This window comes from Ischnura elegans, chromosome 12, assembly GCF_921293095.1.
Source record: "Ischnura elegans chromosome 12, ioIscEleg1.1, whole genome shotgun sequence".
Lineage (NCBI taxonomy): Eukaryota > Metazoa > Arthropoda > Insecta > Odonata > Coenagrionidae > Ischnura > Ischnura elegans.
The window spans coordinates 7,876,790-7,892,780 of NC_060257.1; the positions used below are offsets into that span (position 1 = coordinate 7,876,790).

The following is a 15,991-nucleotide window of genomic DNA, read 5'->3' on the forward strand; positions in this document are numbered from 1 at the left end:
TGGGTCTGGGGGTTTGCATACCCACCAGGGTAAGCAGTAGTTGCTAGAAAAATTTTAAGAATTATAGTTCAAAATGGTAGGTTTTACGGCTTTCTGAGTGGTATTTGATTAACCCTAACACTATTCTATAAGTAATACTGAACCAAATTAGTACAATGGATTAAACTTAAAAATTTCTCTGAGCTCTGGGGGGGGAGGGGGTTTATAATATTTAAAATATGACCGCTGCCTGTCAAAATGAAGGGAAATGGTACTTCTAGGTAGTCATTCAACCTAGTCCTTCCACTGCTAAACTTCTCATTGCAATCGTTCACCTTTTGGAAAATGGTACTTTTCCTTTACGACCCAATGAAAAGTTTTACTACATCAAATTAGTGATTGCACTCACCGAATAAAATGGCAACAGGGTATATTTCGTACGTGTTGTAACGTTCACCTTCCCCAAACCAAACCCAGATGCAGGGTGCAATGCCAACCAGACATCCAAGGATGAATGAAATCTGCAAAGAGAAATTATTGCGTGAATGACTGCCAAATAGGGATGAGCGATGTGGTTAAAGATTTTTCATTTCTATTACTATTAAGCTAAAAAAAAATGAACACTGGTAACAGTTTTAACCCTTTTACTGCCCCTCAATCTCCGAAAACCAACCCCTCAAACTCGGCAGAAGTGCTGAGCGCATGATGAGGAGGAAGAAAAGGTACATTCACAGCAGTGAAAGGGTTAAAGTATAGCTGATTCATTTTTTCAACTTGATTTTTTAATGTGTACTTTCTCTATTTTTTTGTCTCCTTTTCAAAGTCAAATATTAAATTGTATACAGTCAGTAGCCCATTCTTGGGACAAAAGAGGATGAAGTAAAACAAAACAGAAAGAAATCGAAAACCCAAATTCCCGTGGCATAGCCAATAGGTGGCGTGGTTCGACTTGGTGTACATAATACACAACGGAACACATGTTTCATGCTCTGTCAGCCATTCTTCGATACCCTTGAGGACGATGGACCACACCTCGTGGGAAACCCGAGAATTATTCCTTCAAATTACAGTGCAACCTCGATATAACGACACCCCACGGTGCACTAATAAACACTCGTTATAGCGAATTGTCGCTTTACCGGAGGTGGAGCAAATAATAGCTAAGATACCTGTTGCGAACAGATATACAGGAACAGGAGTGGTGCGGCGATAGATAAACATCCATCAGATAAATGTAAGCATAAATCCAGACGAAAGGCGATGTTTTTTGTATCACTTAATTTCCTTACTCAAACAACGACTAACTATTCAAACAATTTATAAGCTCCGCACTGAATAAAAATCATGCAAAGCATTGCTTTGTCAATCATTATGCCAATGCACAACCGACGAAGCCATTTTTGTATGCACTTAATTAGTTCATTTACGTGACAATTCTATTATTTTGGTATTTTCCACTGAAAATTCAAAAATGAACTGATAAAACAGTATCGCGGTTATTTAATGCCTCAAATGTCTCCATTGGTGTATGCTTATTGTTTCTGTACGTTAAGCGGCAGTGAAGTAAAATAACGCATTACATTTGTTTCGACAGGCGAAAACGGTGGAAGGTTATATAACGTTCCCGCCTTGGAAGACTTTTTCTATCAGATAATGTAATATCTTCATCATCTACGGTAAAAAGTTTGCTAAGTTTGAAAAATGATGTGATTAAAATTGCCGTTGTTGAAAAAAGTTTCTTTTTGACTTTTACGCTCGCGACGTATTTGAAATAATACGCTGAGTTTACCACGGCACTGCAAACGAGAGTTAGTTGTTCTGTGAGTTCTTCCAGCGGCCACCAGGGGATGCTCGGCTACCCACGTGACAAAAGAGAGCGCCAGTACGACTCCGACCACTGACGCGAATAGTTCACCCTTGTAAATCCGCAGCGGAGAATAAATACGTCCATCCGGACAATTCACGCTGAGTATCATTGCTTCGTACATCCTTCATCATCGCTAAGGCGCACTATACCTACCTTTAGAGGCATCATTGCAAGAAATACCTCATACTGCAAGGGTTTTGTCGGGGAGTTGTATGTAACAAAGTTCCGTTTCGTGTATGTTATATGACGCGGGGAATACTTCTGAAGATACTTATGATCGGAGTCCTTTCTTCCACGACTTCGGGTTTACACCACAGGCATCACCAGCAATTATGAGGGGAGATAACGCTTTGGTGCTTTGCATTAGTATAATCAACCTTCCGCACTCTTAAAATTCTCGATTCGCAATCTATCCCTGAAATACTCCGCTTTAGGCTTAGGCGTAGCCTCTTTCTCAGAAGTTCCCGCAGATTTGAGTGGGCAAAACCACCCGCACAAAGCTCCTTATAACTCTTCATCGTCTGCATTCCTTGGGCGCTTTTGTTTGTTTTTAATTTTGCAGAGCGAATAGGAAGATAAATTAATTTCGAAACTCTCATATTACTCCTTTATTTTTATTTTCTCGCTTAGACGTGTTTGGTGTTTTTTTGGCCATGGTGACTGCCATCAAATGCTTTCTATTCACGCAACTCACGGACGTGCGGGTATTCTGCAGACTGCTTTCTGCCGCCCGAGGAACAAAAGAAGATGAAGCATTCGCGAATGCTAATGCCACAATATTTTCATCAAAATTAACTACTTATTTATCGAACGACAGTTTACCACATAAATTTGAGACTGAGCACTCCATTAACTTCATTTCTAACAGATCGCTATCAATTTCTGAGGTTAAGTAGTCTTAAGAAGTCTTCCGGCGGTGAAACCCTCGCTATGGCGAGAGCCAACACCAAAAGGGTCTCGTAAAAACGAATTTTTTAACACGCTTATTATAGGGTCAATTGATGGTGCATCGGCTATCTCTCGTTATAGCGGGGGTGTCGCTATAGCCCGTACTCGCTTTAACGAGGTTCCACTGTATATACAGTAAAACCTCTTAACATCTTAATGGAGGGGACGAAAATTTAGGCAATTTGATCAATGGAGGTTCACTATAGAGAGGTTTTAGTGATAGGCTACATTATTTCATATCCTTCGGAAATGAAAGGCATTACTGTCTTTTTAACCATTATAACAATGTGTTCACACAAACATGCATGCATTAGTGAACTTATACATTTATTATTTATTAATAATAGAAAGCGAGCGCTATCGTGTTATTTTTACCACGATTCGAGAGACAATGATGTGATCTCTCTCAATTCAACAGTCCTTAAAATGATTAGAATAGTTGGATACCTTTTTTCTTATTTACTGTTAGGTATGCTCTCATATGGAATAAAAATGGCCTTAACTAAAGGTTAACATGAAAATTACAACAAAATAAAGGTCAAAAAGAAAAAAAAATAAGTGTGAAACATTTATTGCTAAAAATGTCATTCCATGTATGTTATCGCGGCTGCATTAATGGTCTCCAGTTGTCTTGGTACGATTTGCGGAGGTAGTTAGGCTGTCTCGGGGTTATCTCCTTGGTATGATAAATGGAGGTTTTACGAGATAAAGAGGTTCACTACAAAGAAGTTTGCCTATAAATTTACATATAAATCTGACAGGACCGTAGGGGTAGTATGAAGTATGGAGGTTTATGATGTAAAGAGGTTCACTACATAGAGGGTTTACTGTGCCAGGAAAAACTCAAGTTCTACAAAGTTGAACAGAAAGTTCACCTCTGTAGAGATTCAACTCTGTAGAAGTTAAACTCTCTTAGAGAGATTAATATGCAGCATCTTCCCACCTCCCACTCACCTTACGGCCCCAGTGTTTGTTCAGGTACTTGATTACGAAGGAGAAGACGAAGCTGCTGAGGAACATGACCAGAGGGATGATAGCAAGGTTCTCGGCCGGCATCAGCAGCGATTTGTGCAGGTAGAGGGGGACGTAGACTTGCACCAGGTTGACGTAGAGTCTTGTCGCCATGTAGAGCAGCGCCACCTGGTAGAACTGGCCCTCCTGCAGGAACTTAGAGGCCGTCATGATGGAGCCCCTGCGCTGCAACTGCAGGCCCTCATCATCCTCCTCCTCCCTCTCCTCTTTGACCCCAGCGTGGAAGACGATGGACGTGATCACCCCGATGGCAATGCCGATGAGCGCTATGTGCTGCGGAAAGTAAAAGTTAAGAAAGAGAGAAATCATCATTTTCCGCCTACAATCCCTTCTCTCAGCTCTAGCCATGTTTGGAAACTGTAGTAACCTTAATTTTTAAATTCTACCTTTATTTTATTTGAATAACAAGAAAAAAAATTTGTTGCAGCAATGAAACAGCAGCTCTTTGGGGCAAAAGATGGCATGCAGATGCCAGGAGAGACATGAGTGCCCCAGAAGGGCATGGCACTTTAAATTTGGGGGTAATTCCATGTCAATTCAACACAGAAAAGTGACATTTTCAACCCGACCACGTCAGCTTTCTTTCAAATTTGGTGTATTCAGTGGCACTGGTAAGTGATGGAAAAATACCAATTTGTAGAGGTAAATGATGATTTTGACAAAAGTTATAGGTCCGCAAGCGTTGTGAATTTGTCGAAATTTCATTGTGTCTCTCTAAAGGTAAATGACTATAATTCCGGTTCTATTCAAGGTAGAAAAGTGAAACTTATGTTTTTGAAAAGGTAAAATGTAGGGCTATACATTGATATACAACATGGCATATTTATAATAATTTCAATACTCGAGGTATAATCATTTCAATACTCTACTTTGACCTTTGACCTTGAATATCTCCTTACACCCCCCCTTCAATTTCCAAGGAGAAACATACATTTGTCTAAAGCACATTGAAGATTAACTTGTTTCTGTTATGATGATAAAGATGATGGAATATTGCTGAATTAGCAAAGCAATCAATTATTGAAAGACCAAAGCATGATAGAAATATTTGTAGATGAAGAAGGAATGATGAAAGTATACAAGTTGTCTACAGACAGTGCTGTTACTGGTGTGGGTAATCTTGTCCATGGCATCAGGGAAAATTTATTTCATGACGGATGAATCAAAACAATTTCAACACTGTTGGCTAACTGAAGGTTTGGTTGTTATGGAGGAAAAATTCCCCTGAACTGTGAAGCGAAGCAAGGAACTCACTAAAAAAAGACATCCTAGTTCTTTAATTCCTATGTTGATTTTTCTGAAGTACACACTGAGATATGTTGACATTGGACAACATTTTTAACTACAGTGAGTGAGTTAGAATGAAGGACCAGGAAGGGAGCTGTATTGTCTAGGGTGTCCCAGAAGGGGAAGGGAGATGAGACAATAAAGAGTGAAAGAACTGGTACGGACACAAGCAACAGTCACAACAGACGACGGTCCCTGTAAGACTTCTTCTTCTACAACTAAAAGAAGGATTCTTAAACAGCTGTAATAATGGTTTGTAGCAAACAAAAATACAGTCCATTTCAAACCACTATGTTTTATTTATGTTAGCCAGCCAAAGACTTATTATAAAATTGATTAAATACGCGTGCAAAGGATTGGATATAAAAAAAAGTTTACTGTAGGACTAGATAATGTTTAAAAATATTCGTTAATTTAAAAAAATATGCATTCTAAAAATATGCCAAAGCCATTTTATTTATCTCAATAAATGTTTGCAACATATTGTGGAAGATTACGCTGTAGACTTCATAGTTTTCCCTAGGTTGAGTCACTAAGCTCATGAAGATAACAAAACGACTAATTTTAAGGTGCAAGGAGTCATTTCTTGCACTGGTGGGTCTACATTTTTGACTTTTTCATGAAGAAAACATAAATTAGAATGTAGAATAAAATTTTCTTTAAATAGATGTATTATTCATTATTTAAGCTTGCACTTTGGCACAGATATAAATTTTCAAAGTGCAGTGGCACATTATTTTCATGCCAACATTAGGCAATAGGCTAACCCATAATATTAGCACAATATACAGCAGACTCCCGATTATCCGGCTGCGGTTTATCTGTGTATGATTTTTACTCTCGCTCAATTTTTTCTGCGATTTTTATAAAAATATAAAATCGGACGCAAAATAATCAGAATTACTGCATTAAATAAAGGTTGCACTGTGCTTACCGCAGGTACGAAGTGATCTGACGTTCCATGTTCCTATCCGTAACTTCGGATAGGAACATGGAACTTCGCATCTCCACCTTCAAGCTAGAGAACTTGAAGGTGGAGATGCGAAGAATGAACCTCGATGTATTAGGCATCAGCGAAATGAAGTGGCCCCAGGAAGGAGACTTTTGGAGTGGAAGCTACAGAATGATACACACGGGATCTCTAAATGGTAATGCTGGAGTAGGCATAATGCTTAGAAAGAGCGCCGGGATGCGTGTTAAAAGCTACCTGCAGTTTAATGAAAGGATAGTAATGGTGAAGATAGATACTAAACCCGTAGCTACTGTAGTGGTACAGGTTTACTTGCCTACGTCAGATTATGAAGACGAAGAAGTAGAAGATGTCTACCAAGATATAGCGGAAGTTATCAAGCAGGTAAGAGGGGAAGAAAATCTTATTATTTTAGGGGACTGGAACGCCGTCGTCGGCGAAGGTCAAGACGGAATAATAACTGGGAAATATGGGTTGGGTAACCGAAATGAAAGAGGAGAAAGGCTACTTGAATTCTGCACGGAGCACAGGCTAGTGGTTGCCAACACTTTATTCAAAAATCCCCTGCGAAGAAGATACACGTGGAAGATGCCAGGAGACCGTAGAAGATTCCAAATCGACTACATTCTAGTGAAACAAAGATTCAGGAACCAGGTGAAGGACTGCAAAAGCTATCCAGGGGCAGATATCGATAGTGACCATAACCTAGTTATGATGAAATGCCACCTTAAATTTAAAAAGTTGAAGAAAGCCGTGAAAAACATATGGCAGGTTGAAAAATTGAGGGAGGTTCAGCATCAACTGGCTTTTAAAGAGGCTGTAGAAAATAAAATAGGGGAGGATCCGACCAACAAACCAATGGAAGAGAGTTGGAAAACCATTAGAAGTGGTCTGCAGGCGGCAGCTGAGGAAGTTCTTGGTAAAAGAAGAGTCAAGAAAATACAAGGCTGCGAAAACAGAGGAAGGACAGAATCGTTACAAGAGGATAAGGAACGAAATATGTCGTAAAGCGCGGAAGGCTAGAGAAACGTGGATGAAAAGCATTTGCGAAGACGTGCAAAACAATCTTAAACATGGAAAAGTAGAGGCCGCTTATAGGATAGTGAGGAACCACTTTAAGGAAAGGGGCGTAAGATGTAATACCCTTAGGGACAAAAACGGAGAACTAATGATTGAAAACGAAGAAAAAGGGAAGAGATGGAAGGAATATCTGGAAGATATGTACAAAGGAAGTCGCCTCAGAAAGAATGCTATCGAAAACGAGAGGGAAGTGGATACCGATGACATGGGAGCCCCAATTTTAAGATCGGAATTTGATGCGGCTGTAAGAGACCTCAGGATAAATAAAGCGTCTGGCATTGATGACATTCCTGCAGAACTAATCAAAAATTCAGGAGAGAAGACGTTGAACCAGCTATACAAAATCATTAGTGAAATGTATACGACAGGTGAGATACCAAAGGATTTCGAGAGGAACATTATAATCCCTATTCCTAAGAAGAAACGAGCGGAGAAGTGCGAAGATTTTAGGACCATAAGCCTTACTACACATGCATCAAATATACTGACAAGGATCATCTATAGAAGAATAGAACGAAAAGCAGAAGAGTACTTGGATGAGGACCAATTTGGATTCAGAAAAAACAAAGGCACAAGGGAAGCAATATTGGCCCTAAGACTGCTCATAGAAAAGAGAATGGAAAAGAACAAGCCAACATTCGTTGCGTTTGTGGACTTAGAGAGAGCATTTGATAACGTGGATTGGAGCACAATGCTTGGAATCCTAAAGGAAATTGGGGTTCTTTATAATGACAGAAGAATCATCCACAGTTTATACAAAAACCAAGTAGCCCTGATAAAATCAGGGCCCAGCTGTGAAGAAGCAAGAATTAAGAAAGGAGTGCGACAAGGCTGTACATTGTCACCCGTAATTTTCAACGTTTACATTGAAAAAGCCATTAAGGAAATCAAAGAAAAGGCATTGGGAGTGAATATCCATGGAGAAAAAATAAGCATGCTAAGATTTGCCGATGACATAGCCGTTACAGCAGAAATAGAGAAGGATTTGAAAAATATTCTGGTTAATATGGTTAGGGTAATGAGTAGATATCAACTGAAAATAAGCACGAAGAAAACCAAGATCTTAGTATGCAGCAGAAGAGAAGAAGTCAATACCAACATTAAAATAGGGAGGCAAAAACTGATAGAAGTGGATGAATTCTGTTATTTGGGAAGCAAGATAACTAGTGACGGGAGAAGCAAGAAAGAAATTATCAGCAGAATAGCCCAGGCGAAGAGAGCATTCCACCAAAAGAGAGACCTGCTTACAGCGGGAAACTTAAATATGGAAGTAAAGAAACAATTCATAAGAACCTACATCTGGAGTATGCTCCTATACGGAAGTGAGGCATGGACAATGACCGCAGCGGAGAAAGCAAGGATAGAGGCCTTTGAAATGTGGTGCTACAGAAGAATGATGAAAATCAAATGGATCGACCGAGTTAGTCACGAGGAAGTCCTAAGAAGGGTAGGAGAGAAGAGAAGCCTCATGAAAAACCTTAATAAGAAGACGGAACAACCTTATAGGCCACATCTTCAGACATGATGACGTGATGAAGACAATCGTCGAAGGACATGTGGAAGGCAAGAATGGAAAAGGAAGACCTCGAACAAAATATATGGAACAAGTAAAGAGAGATGTGAAAGAGAAGAAATACGTAGGAGTGAAAAGATTAGCTGATGGGAGAACTGAGTGGAGAGCTGCGTCAAACCAATCCTAGGATTGTTGACCAGTGATGATGACTGTGCTTATTATTTTCGTTAGAATCCCCTTCATGAAATGGAAGCAACTGCGCTAGCTGCATTCACGGGAGCACCGTGTTCCTGTTTTCCAAACCTCGCAGTGCACGAATGCGCTCCGTTAAAAAGATCTCGAACTGTCGAAGAAAGCTCTCAATGAGTCTGGGAAACACTCTAAAATAACAGAATAACTGCATAAGTAATAATATATTATTTGTTTTAGGTAAATTATAAACATTGCAAGATATTTAAGTGAAAGTCTCGGTTATCCGTGTTTTCCGATTATTCACGCTATCTCTCCTCATCATTAGCCATTAGGATATTTGGGAGTGTAGTTAAAAATATAGGCTAATGTCAACATATCTCAGTGTGTACTTCAGAAAAATCGACATAGGAATTAAAGAACTAGGATGTCTTTTTTAGTGAGTTCCTTGCTTCGCTTCACAGTTCAGGGGAATTTTCCTCCATAAAAACCAAACCCTCAGTTAGTCAACAGTGTGGAAATTGTTTTGATTCGTCCGTCACGAAAAAATTTTCCCTGATGCCATGGGCAAGATTTCCCCCACCAGTAACAGCACTGTCTGTAGACAAATAGTATACTTTCAGCCCTTTTTTTTCCTGCATCTAAAAAATATTTTTATCATGCTTTGTCTTTCAATAATTAATTGCTTTGCTAAATCAGCAACAAATTCATCATCATTATCATCATAAAAGAAACAAGTCAATCTTTAACGTGCTTTAGACAAATGTATGTTTCCCCAAATTAAAAGAACCAGAGGCAATGCCTATTATTTGGTCTCATGTGTTTGACTGGTAAACATAAGGATTGTCTTGGCAAAAATAAGATTATATTTAAATCATACTGAAGTTGAAATTAAAATTAATGAGCCCAGCTAAGTCAACACGAGAAATCACCAAATAATAAAAAACGAGCAGTACTTACCACACATTACTATTATATGGGAGTATGAATGACAATTCGGGCATTTAAGCTGAATTTGTGGTTAAGGCTTTTACATTGTAAGTACATCTTAACGAATTCAGATCTTTCTAAAAATGCTCAATCATAGCTTACTTGGAATTTCCCGACATCTTTGGGCCCAATCTGGTCATCTTCATTTTCATTTGTTACATGCAACACACCCCACGTGACAAGATACACCAGAACATTTGAGACAACAGTGAAGCTATACCTGTAAAATAAGTTTATTACACAGATTATAAATGACAGATGCACACGCAGAAGCACACATAGCACTTTGACAATTGAGATTGAAGTTACAGCCTGTATTCTTAGTCGACCCTACATATCCATCCCTACATAACGAGAGGCCCCTACATGCGCTTCTCAGTCAACCCTACATAAGTGGTGGGGGTAATTCCATCGTCAAGTCCTCAGAAATCGTGTAGATGATGGCACAGTGCCAGTTTTCCACAGTGGTTGCATTATGAGACTTAACTATGAAACTAAGAAAAGACATCTGATACTTTTCCGGCGTATTGCTAAAGCAACGGCTCAAGGTAAATAAACAATCAGTGTCATCACCAAGGTCGTGTTGGTACATTAATTATGGCAACAAATACTCTCATTTTGAGCCAATAGTAGAACTATACTGTCTTAAAATTACTTCAAAAGTGGTGTGTACAAGGTAATGATAAGTATGAGGCAAATATGATCATTGACGTGAGAACTTTCGTTGTATCATCAAGGTTCGTCATTCACTTTTACCTTCCGTATTCAACTTTATTATGTGGCCAAAAGCGACATGAAAATATGTTTTGTATGGTTGTACATAAACCATATTGGTTTCTCAAAAGCGTACCAAGTGCCAAACGTGAAAAATATTAATATATATCCGCAGAAACAGGGTGATGTGTACCACTATATTTAAATTATTATACTTCAGCCAATTAAATTATTTATTTAACTTGATGGATATAATGTGGTAGAATTACTACCTTTCCGCTGTATTACGTTTATTTTAAAATAGTTCGTGTGAGCTCGTCTCCCTTAATATCCATTGTACCGTAGATTTTTTAATCGAAGTGATCAGCAGATGAAATTTGGCCGCCATGTTTTTGAAAGGTGTAGGGCTGGTAGGGTACCCTACATCATGCAGGGCCCGTATAGTTCCAAGAACGGCCATGCGTAGGGCTTGATGTGGCGTATGTAGGGTGAGATCGGTTTATATAGGGGCTGATGACGTATCCAGGGTCGGTTGGCCCTACAGGGTCGTCTAAGAATACGGGCCTAAATCAGTTACAGAGCTTAAGCAATTTAAGTGGATATTTTAACCCTTTGGTCCTTTAATTAACACACTTACTCAGCAGCTAAAATATTGATTGGATATTCTGATTTCTCAAATAAAATCAATTTTTATTCTTGCTGAGATACTACCCACGTACATATGAAAGAATAATAATAATAATAATAATAATAATAAACATATTTATTGCTCTAGGAGTTATAACTCCTTTGGAACATACAAATCATGAATATGGTGAGCAGTACGGTCAACATAGTAAAGCCAACATAGTAAAGAGCCATAGTAAAGATATACATAGTATACAGCATAGTATAGTAAACATAAATTGACATTGTAAAACTGGAAAAGAATTTTTTTTCTAGCGGAGAAATGAACATTAAACATACCAAAAATAAATGAAACACTCTTTAAAAAAAAAGGAAATTTAGGTTACAAATGAACAAAAACTAGATTACTACTTCTAACACAACAATAAGTATAGGTCACATAAATGAGGAGATGAATGGTTATTAAATTATATGATCACTGTTTATGGATAGCAAGATAGTAGGTGGTTGACAACCCTTTTCTTAAACATTTCCAGTGAGGCACTGTCTTTAACATATTTCGGCAAGCCGTTCCACAGCTTTGCGGCAACAACAGTAAATGACTTCTGCACTGTAGCTGTGCGGAACTGTGGAGCATACAGAAAACAGGGGTCTTGTCTTGTAACAACAGTAGTGTTTTTGCAACTGGGGAGAAAAAGGTCCTTTAAATACAGAGGGTTACCATGTTCAAATAGATTAAATATAAAACAAGCCATGCTATATTTTCTCCTTGTTTTAAGGTCGAACCAGGACAGTTTTTTAAAATATGGTGTGATATGTTCGTCTCGCCGTAAGTTAAAAATGAATCTCACACAGGTGTTCAACAGACGTTGTTGTTTGATATTCAATTCCTCTGTTAAATCATTATACACAAGACTACAGTAGTCTAAGTGAGGGAGAATGAGTGCAGTGACTAGTTTCTTTTTTAGCTGAAGTGGCAGTAAATTTCTATGGATTTTTAATTGATGTAGAATTGTATTTATTTTGTTGGATATCCTCATCGTGTGTTCTTTCCATGAAAGATTGTTGGTTAATGTCAGCCCCAAATTTTTCACACTGTTACAGAACGGTATGCTTACTTCTTCAACCATTATCATTGGCAGTTCTGCGATATTTAAATGCGATACTATCTTGCTATTGCCAATGATAATGGATTTAGTTTTTATAGAGTTTAACACGAGGAAATTTAGCTTAGACCAAGATGTAATAGCAGATACGTCCTCGTTAACCTTATTGATGGTATCACCGAGTTTGTTTGGAAAGCAATGGCAATAGATCTGCAAATCATCTGCATAGATCATGTATTTGCAGTGATCAATACAATTTGGAAGATCTTTGATATACAACGAGAACAAAAGTGGCCCTAGAACGGAACCTTGTGGAACACCCCTAGATGTTGTTACCCAGTTAGATAAGTCTCCTTTGGAATCTTTGACAGATTGACGACGTCCATTTAGGTAGGAATGGAACCAGTTAAGGGATGAACTTGAAAATTTGAGATTTTTCATTTTTTGTAGGAGAAGAGCATGGTTCACGCTATCAAAAGCCTTACTAAAGTCAAACAAGACCAATATTGTCACCATCTTTTTATCAATAGCAAACCTTATATCTTCAGTAACTTTAATCAAGGCTGTCTGTGTGGAGTAGTTCTTTCGAAAACCAGACTGGAATGGGTCTAATAACTGATTAGCGGTTAGATGATCTACTACCTGTGAATAGACTATCTTTTCTAGACATTTTGAGGCGGCGCAGAGGATAGATATGGGTCGATAATCTCCTGGAGAAGTAGGAGTCTTAACTTTACAGATCGGTCGAATCAAAGATGATTTCCAAACTGCAGGAAATGTGCTAGACATAAGAGACGAGTTGAAGATATCAAGTAAGGCTGGAATCACGGATGAAGGTGAGGCTTTAAGGTATTTCACCGAAATATCATCAATTCCAACAGAATTTGATTTAGTGTTTCGTAGGACATTATGCAAGACATGAGGGGTTATATAGTTAAAGTAAAAGTTTGAGTCATTGAACGGAACAAAAGTTTCAATAGATTGGATGTTAGGAGTATGGGCATCATTCCCGTTTGGCAGGGGGGAGCCACATGATGCAAAGTACTCATTCATGGTATCTAATGATAGCCCGAGAACTGAACTTTTATTACTCTGCCTTACTAGACCGAGATTCCTAAGCTCGCGCCAAAATACGGATATAGTATAGGAAAGAAAATGTAATTAGTACCTTAATGTTAAGAAAACACTTCAAAGACGATAGTTTACTACATGAGAAAAAAATGGAAATATTTTCTTATGAATACACATGAAATACTGTAGCTTTTGGCGCTATCTAAATATTGCCATGTCATTAAACATGACTGGTAGGTGCGTACCTGATAGCTGTGAGTTCTGTTCTTTCATGTTCATCAGGGGTTAGGTCAGGAATCAGTGATAGATGAGAAATCTGCACGGATGCCCAACCAAACTGGAATATAACGACAAATGCTGCGTAGTAAATCAATTGGGCCCAGTGATGGCTATCTTGGCAGCTAATGCACGGCATGAAGATGAAAGGGAAACTCCCAATAACACATATTGTTCCTGGAAAACCACCGTTAAACAGTATTACAACATATATGGTAAATAAAATCAATATGTGACGAGCAAGTAAATATAGTAATAATTCGTTAAAAATTACAGTGTTATTCAAAACTTACCAAATAAATGCCAAGTTTTCCTTCTTCCATATCTACAGAGCCAAAAATTGTCTCTTCTGTCAGACTCGATTCCCACAAACGGCGTGGAAATAGCATCAGCAACTTGTCCGATCAACAAAACTATTCCAGAGAGAGCACTATCGAATTGAAGCACCAGGTGAAACCAAACTAACAAATAAGTAAACCACATAGAGGCACAAACGTCATTGAGGACATGTCCAACTCCATAGGATGCCCTCAATAAAATTGGGAGTCTCCTTCTGCTGTTGGTATCAACCACTTGGGCCATTGTGACAACAGTAATTCATTCAACAGTAGGCGAATAAAATAAACTTTTAGCTTTGACAAAAAAGCCAAAACTTTTTCCGGATGGAAGCTTCAAGACCAAGGATCCCGCTAGAAATGCTTAGCACACTGCGATGCAACGAGCAAGAGACATTTCCGATCGATGCACCATTTACTACGAACACAGAAACAAAGTCGATGAATCCTCGAGGAATGACCTATGTATGGCAAATACTTCGGCTAAGATATTTAAGTTCGCGCTAATACCATCCGTGAACGGAGAAAACAATGGCGAGAACAGATAAATGAAAATACTCTACTTCATGATTAAGGAACATCCACGGCATGACTTTACATTTCTGCAAAAGACAGTTTAACTAAGAAATGAGTAATCCACACCGCTGCCAGCATCTCTCTCAGTAGAACAGACTATCAAGAGATACAAAACAAACAGATAAGGAACACAACACGTTTCTTAGTCATGTGATGGTCATGTGGTCACGTACCGCTCGTCAACTGTTTAACAAGCCAAAGACGAGCCAGCGTTTCAGAAAGGCGGAATATTTGAATACGAAACCGCAGGGATATGGCAGCTACTCTAATCATAATCATGACAAAACAATTATAATGAAACAACTTAGACCACAAAAATTTCATAATTATTTACCTAATTCATGGATTTGATTCAAACTTTGAATGTTTCGTTAAATATCATGTCAAGCTTTGTTGGGATATATACAATGTTTTTGTTCCTCGAATAGCACAAAAGCTTCGAACTTAATAATGTTTCATAGGCTAGTATCGATAAGATCAGGCATATAGCTATCTTTTCATCCCAAAAATATTAAAATAAAATATTTATTACTCAAAGTATTTTTAGCAACAAATAGTATTACTTCGAGTCAGTGAGTTTATATTCAATGATGCATATACAATTATTTTTTAAATACTCACTGGAAAATCCTTATAAGGAGGGAGAAATTTTTTGGTGTTCTTTATTTGAAAGTCATAATTCGCTTAATGCCCCACACGCATTTAGCATGAAAATTGCACTGATTTGAATGGCTTCGCATTTTTAAATTGGCATAAATATATTGGCCTTTTTTCTTCTATTAGTTTTAAATTAGTCAAAAATGAATAATATTGCAATCCAAATTATATTGGTCTAATTCAACTCTACTTTTCTCCCTAACACCACGGTTTCGATCATCTCCGCCGGATTTCGGTAATCACCGTTTTGAAATACTATTAGCAGCGTTTGCATTCGGTCGGTGGTTTATATGAAGCTGAAATGGCTAAAAATCCTGAATAAATTATAAAATTATTCATAATTATACTTTCCAAACGCGCAAATGGGCTAATGCGTAAAGGTATATGATCGTTGCTAATCACAAGTTTGCTGACTATTGTTTATTGATAGGTGATCCCATGGTTACGGCCATGGCTGCCTTAGCATGGTGCACGAAGTGCTTCTCATATGCCCCGTTCACATTACGATCGTCCTTTGACTTGTGTTATAAGTTTTCGAGACTTGAAATCAAATACCTGTTTTCCTTATACATTTCCTTCCAACACATAAAGAAGAAAACCGAGGAAACATTTGAGAAGTCATCAGTGTGGTTACGATCGAAATGTCGTCCATGGCCTCGACCACCGGTAAATTATGGCTTTTATTGTGTTTTGTAATCAGAGAATTGTCGTAATTAAGAAGCTTAAGCTATGACAAATACACACACTATGATTGCATAAATATTTGATACATAC

The 15,991-nt window shown here is 38.2% G+C and overlaps 1 protein-coding gene across 1 annotated transcript in view; it reads right to left on the minus strand.

The window, feature by feature from the left end:
* The window catches only part of LOC124168829 (major facilitator superfamily domain-containing protein 12-like), a 30,311-nt gene extending 15,606 nt beyond the window's left edge, over positions 1-14,705 (minus strand). Inside the window, exons 1-5 of the mRNA XM_046547158.1 lie at positions 13,943-14,705; positions 13,619-13,826; positions 9,958-10,075; positions 3,749-4,099; positions 389-500 (exon numbers count right to left, since the gene is read on the minus strand). Of these exons, the coding sequence (XP_046403114.1) occupies positions 389-500; positions 3,749-4,099; positions 9,958-10,075; positions 13,619-13,826; positions 13,943-14,231 (1,078 nt within the window). The 5' untranslated portion in view covers positions 14,232-14,705. The remainder of the gene's footprint in view (positions 1-388; positions 501-3,748; positions 4,100-9,957; positions 10,076-13,618; positions 13,827-13,942) is intronic.
* Between the last annotated feature and the right edge of the window lie 1,286 nt (positions 14,706-15,991).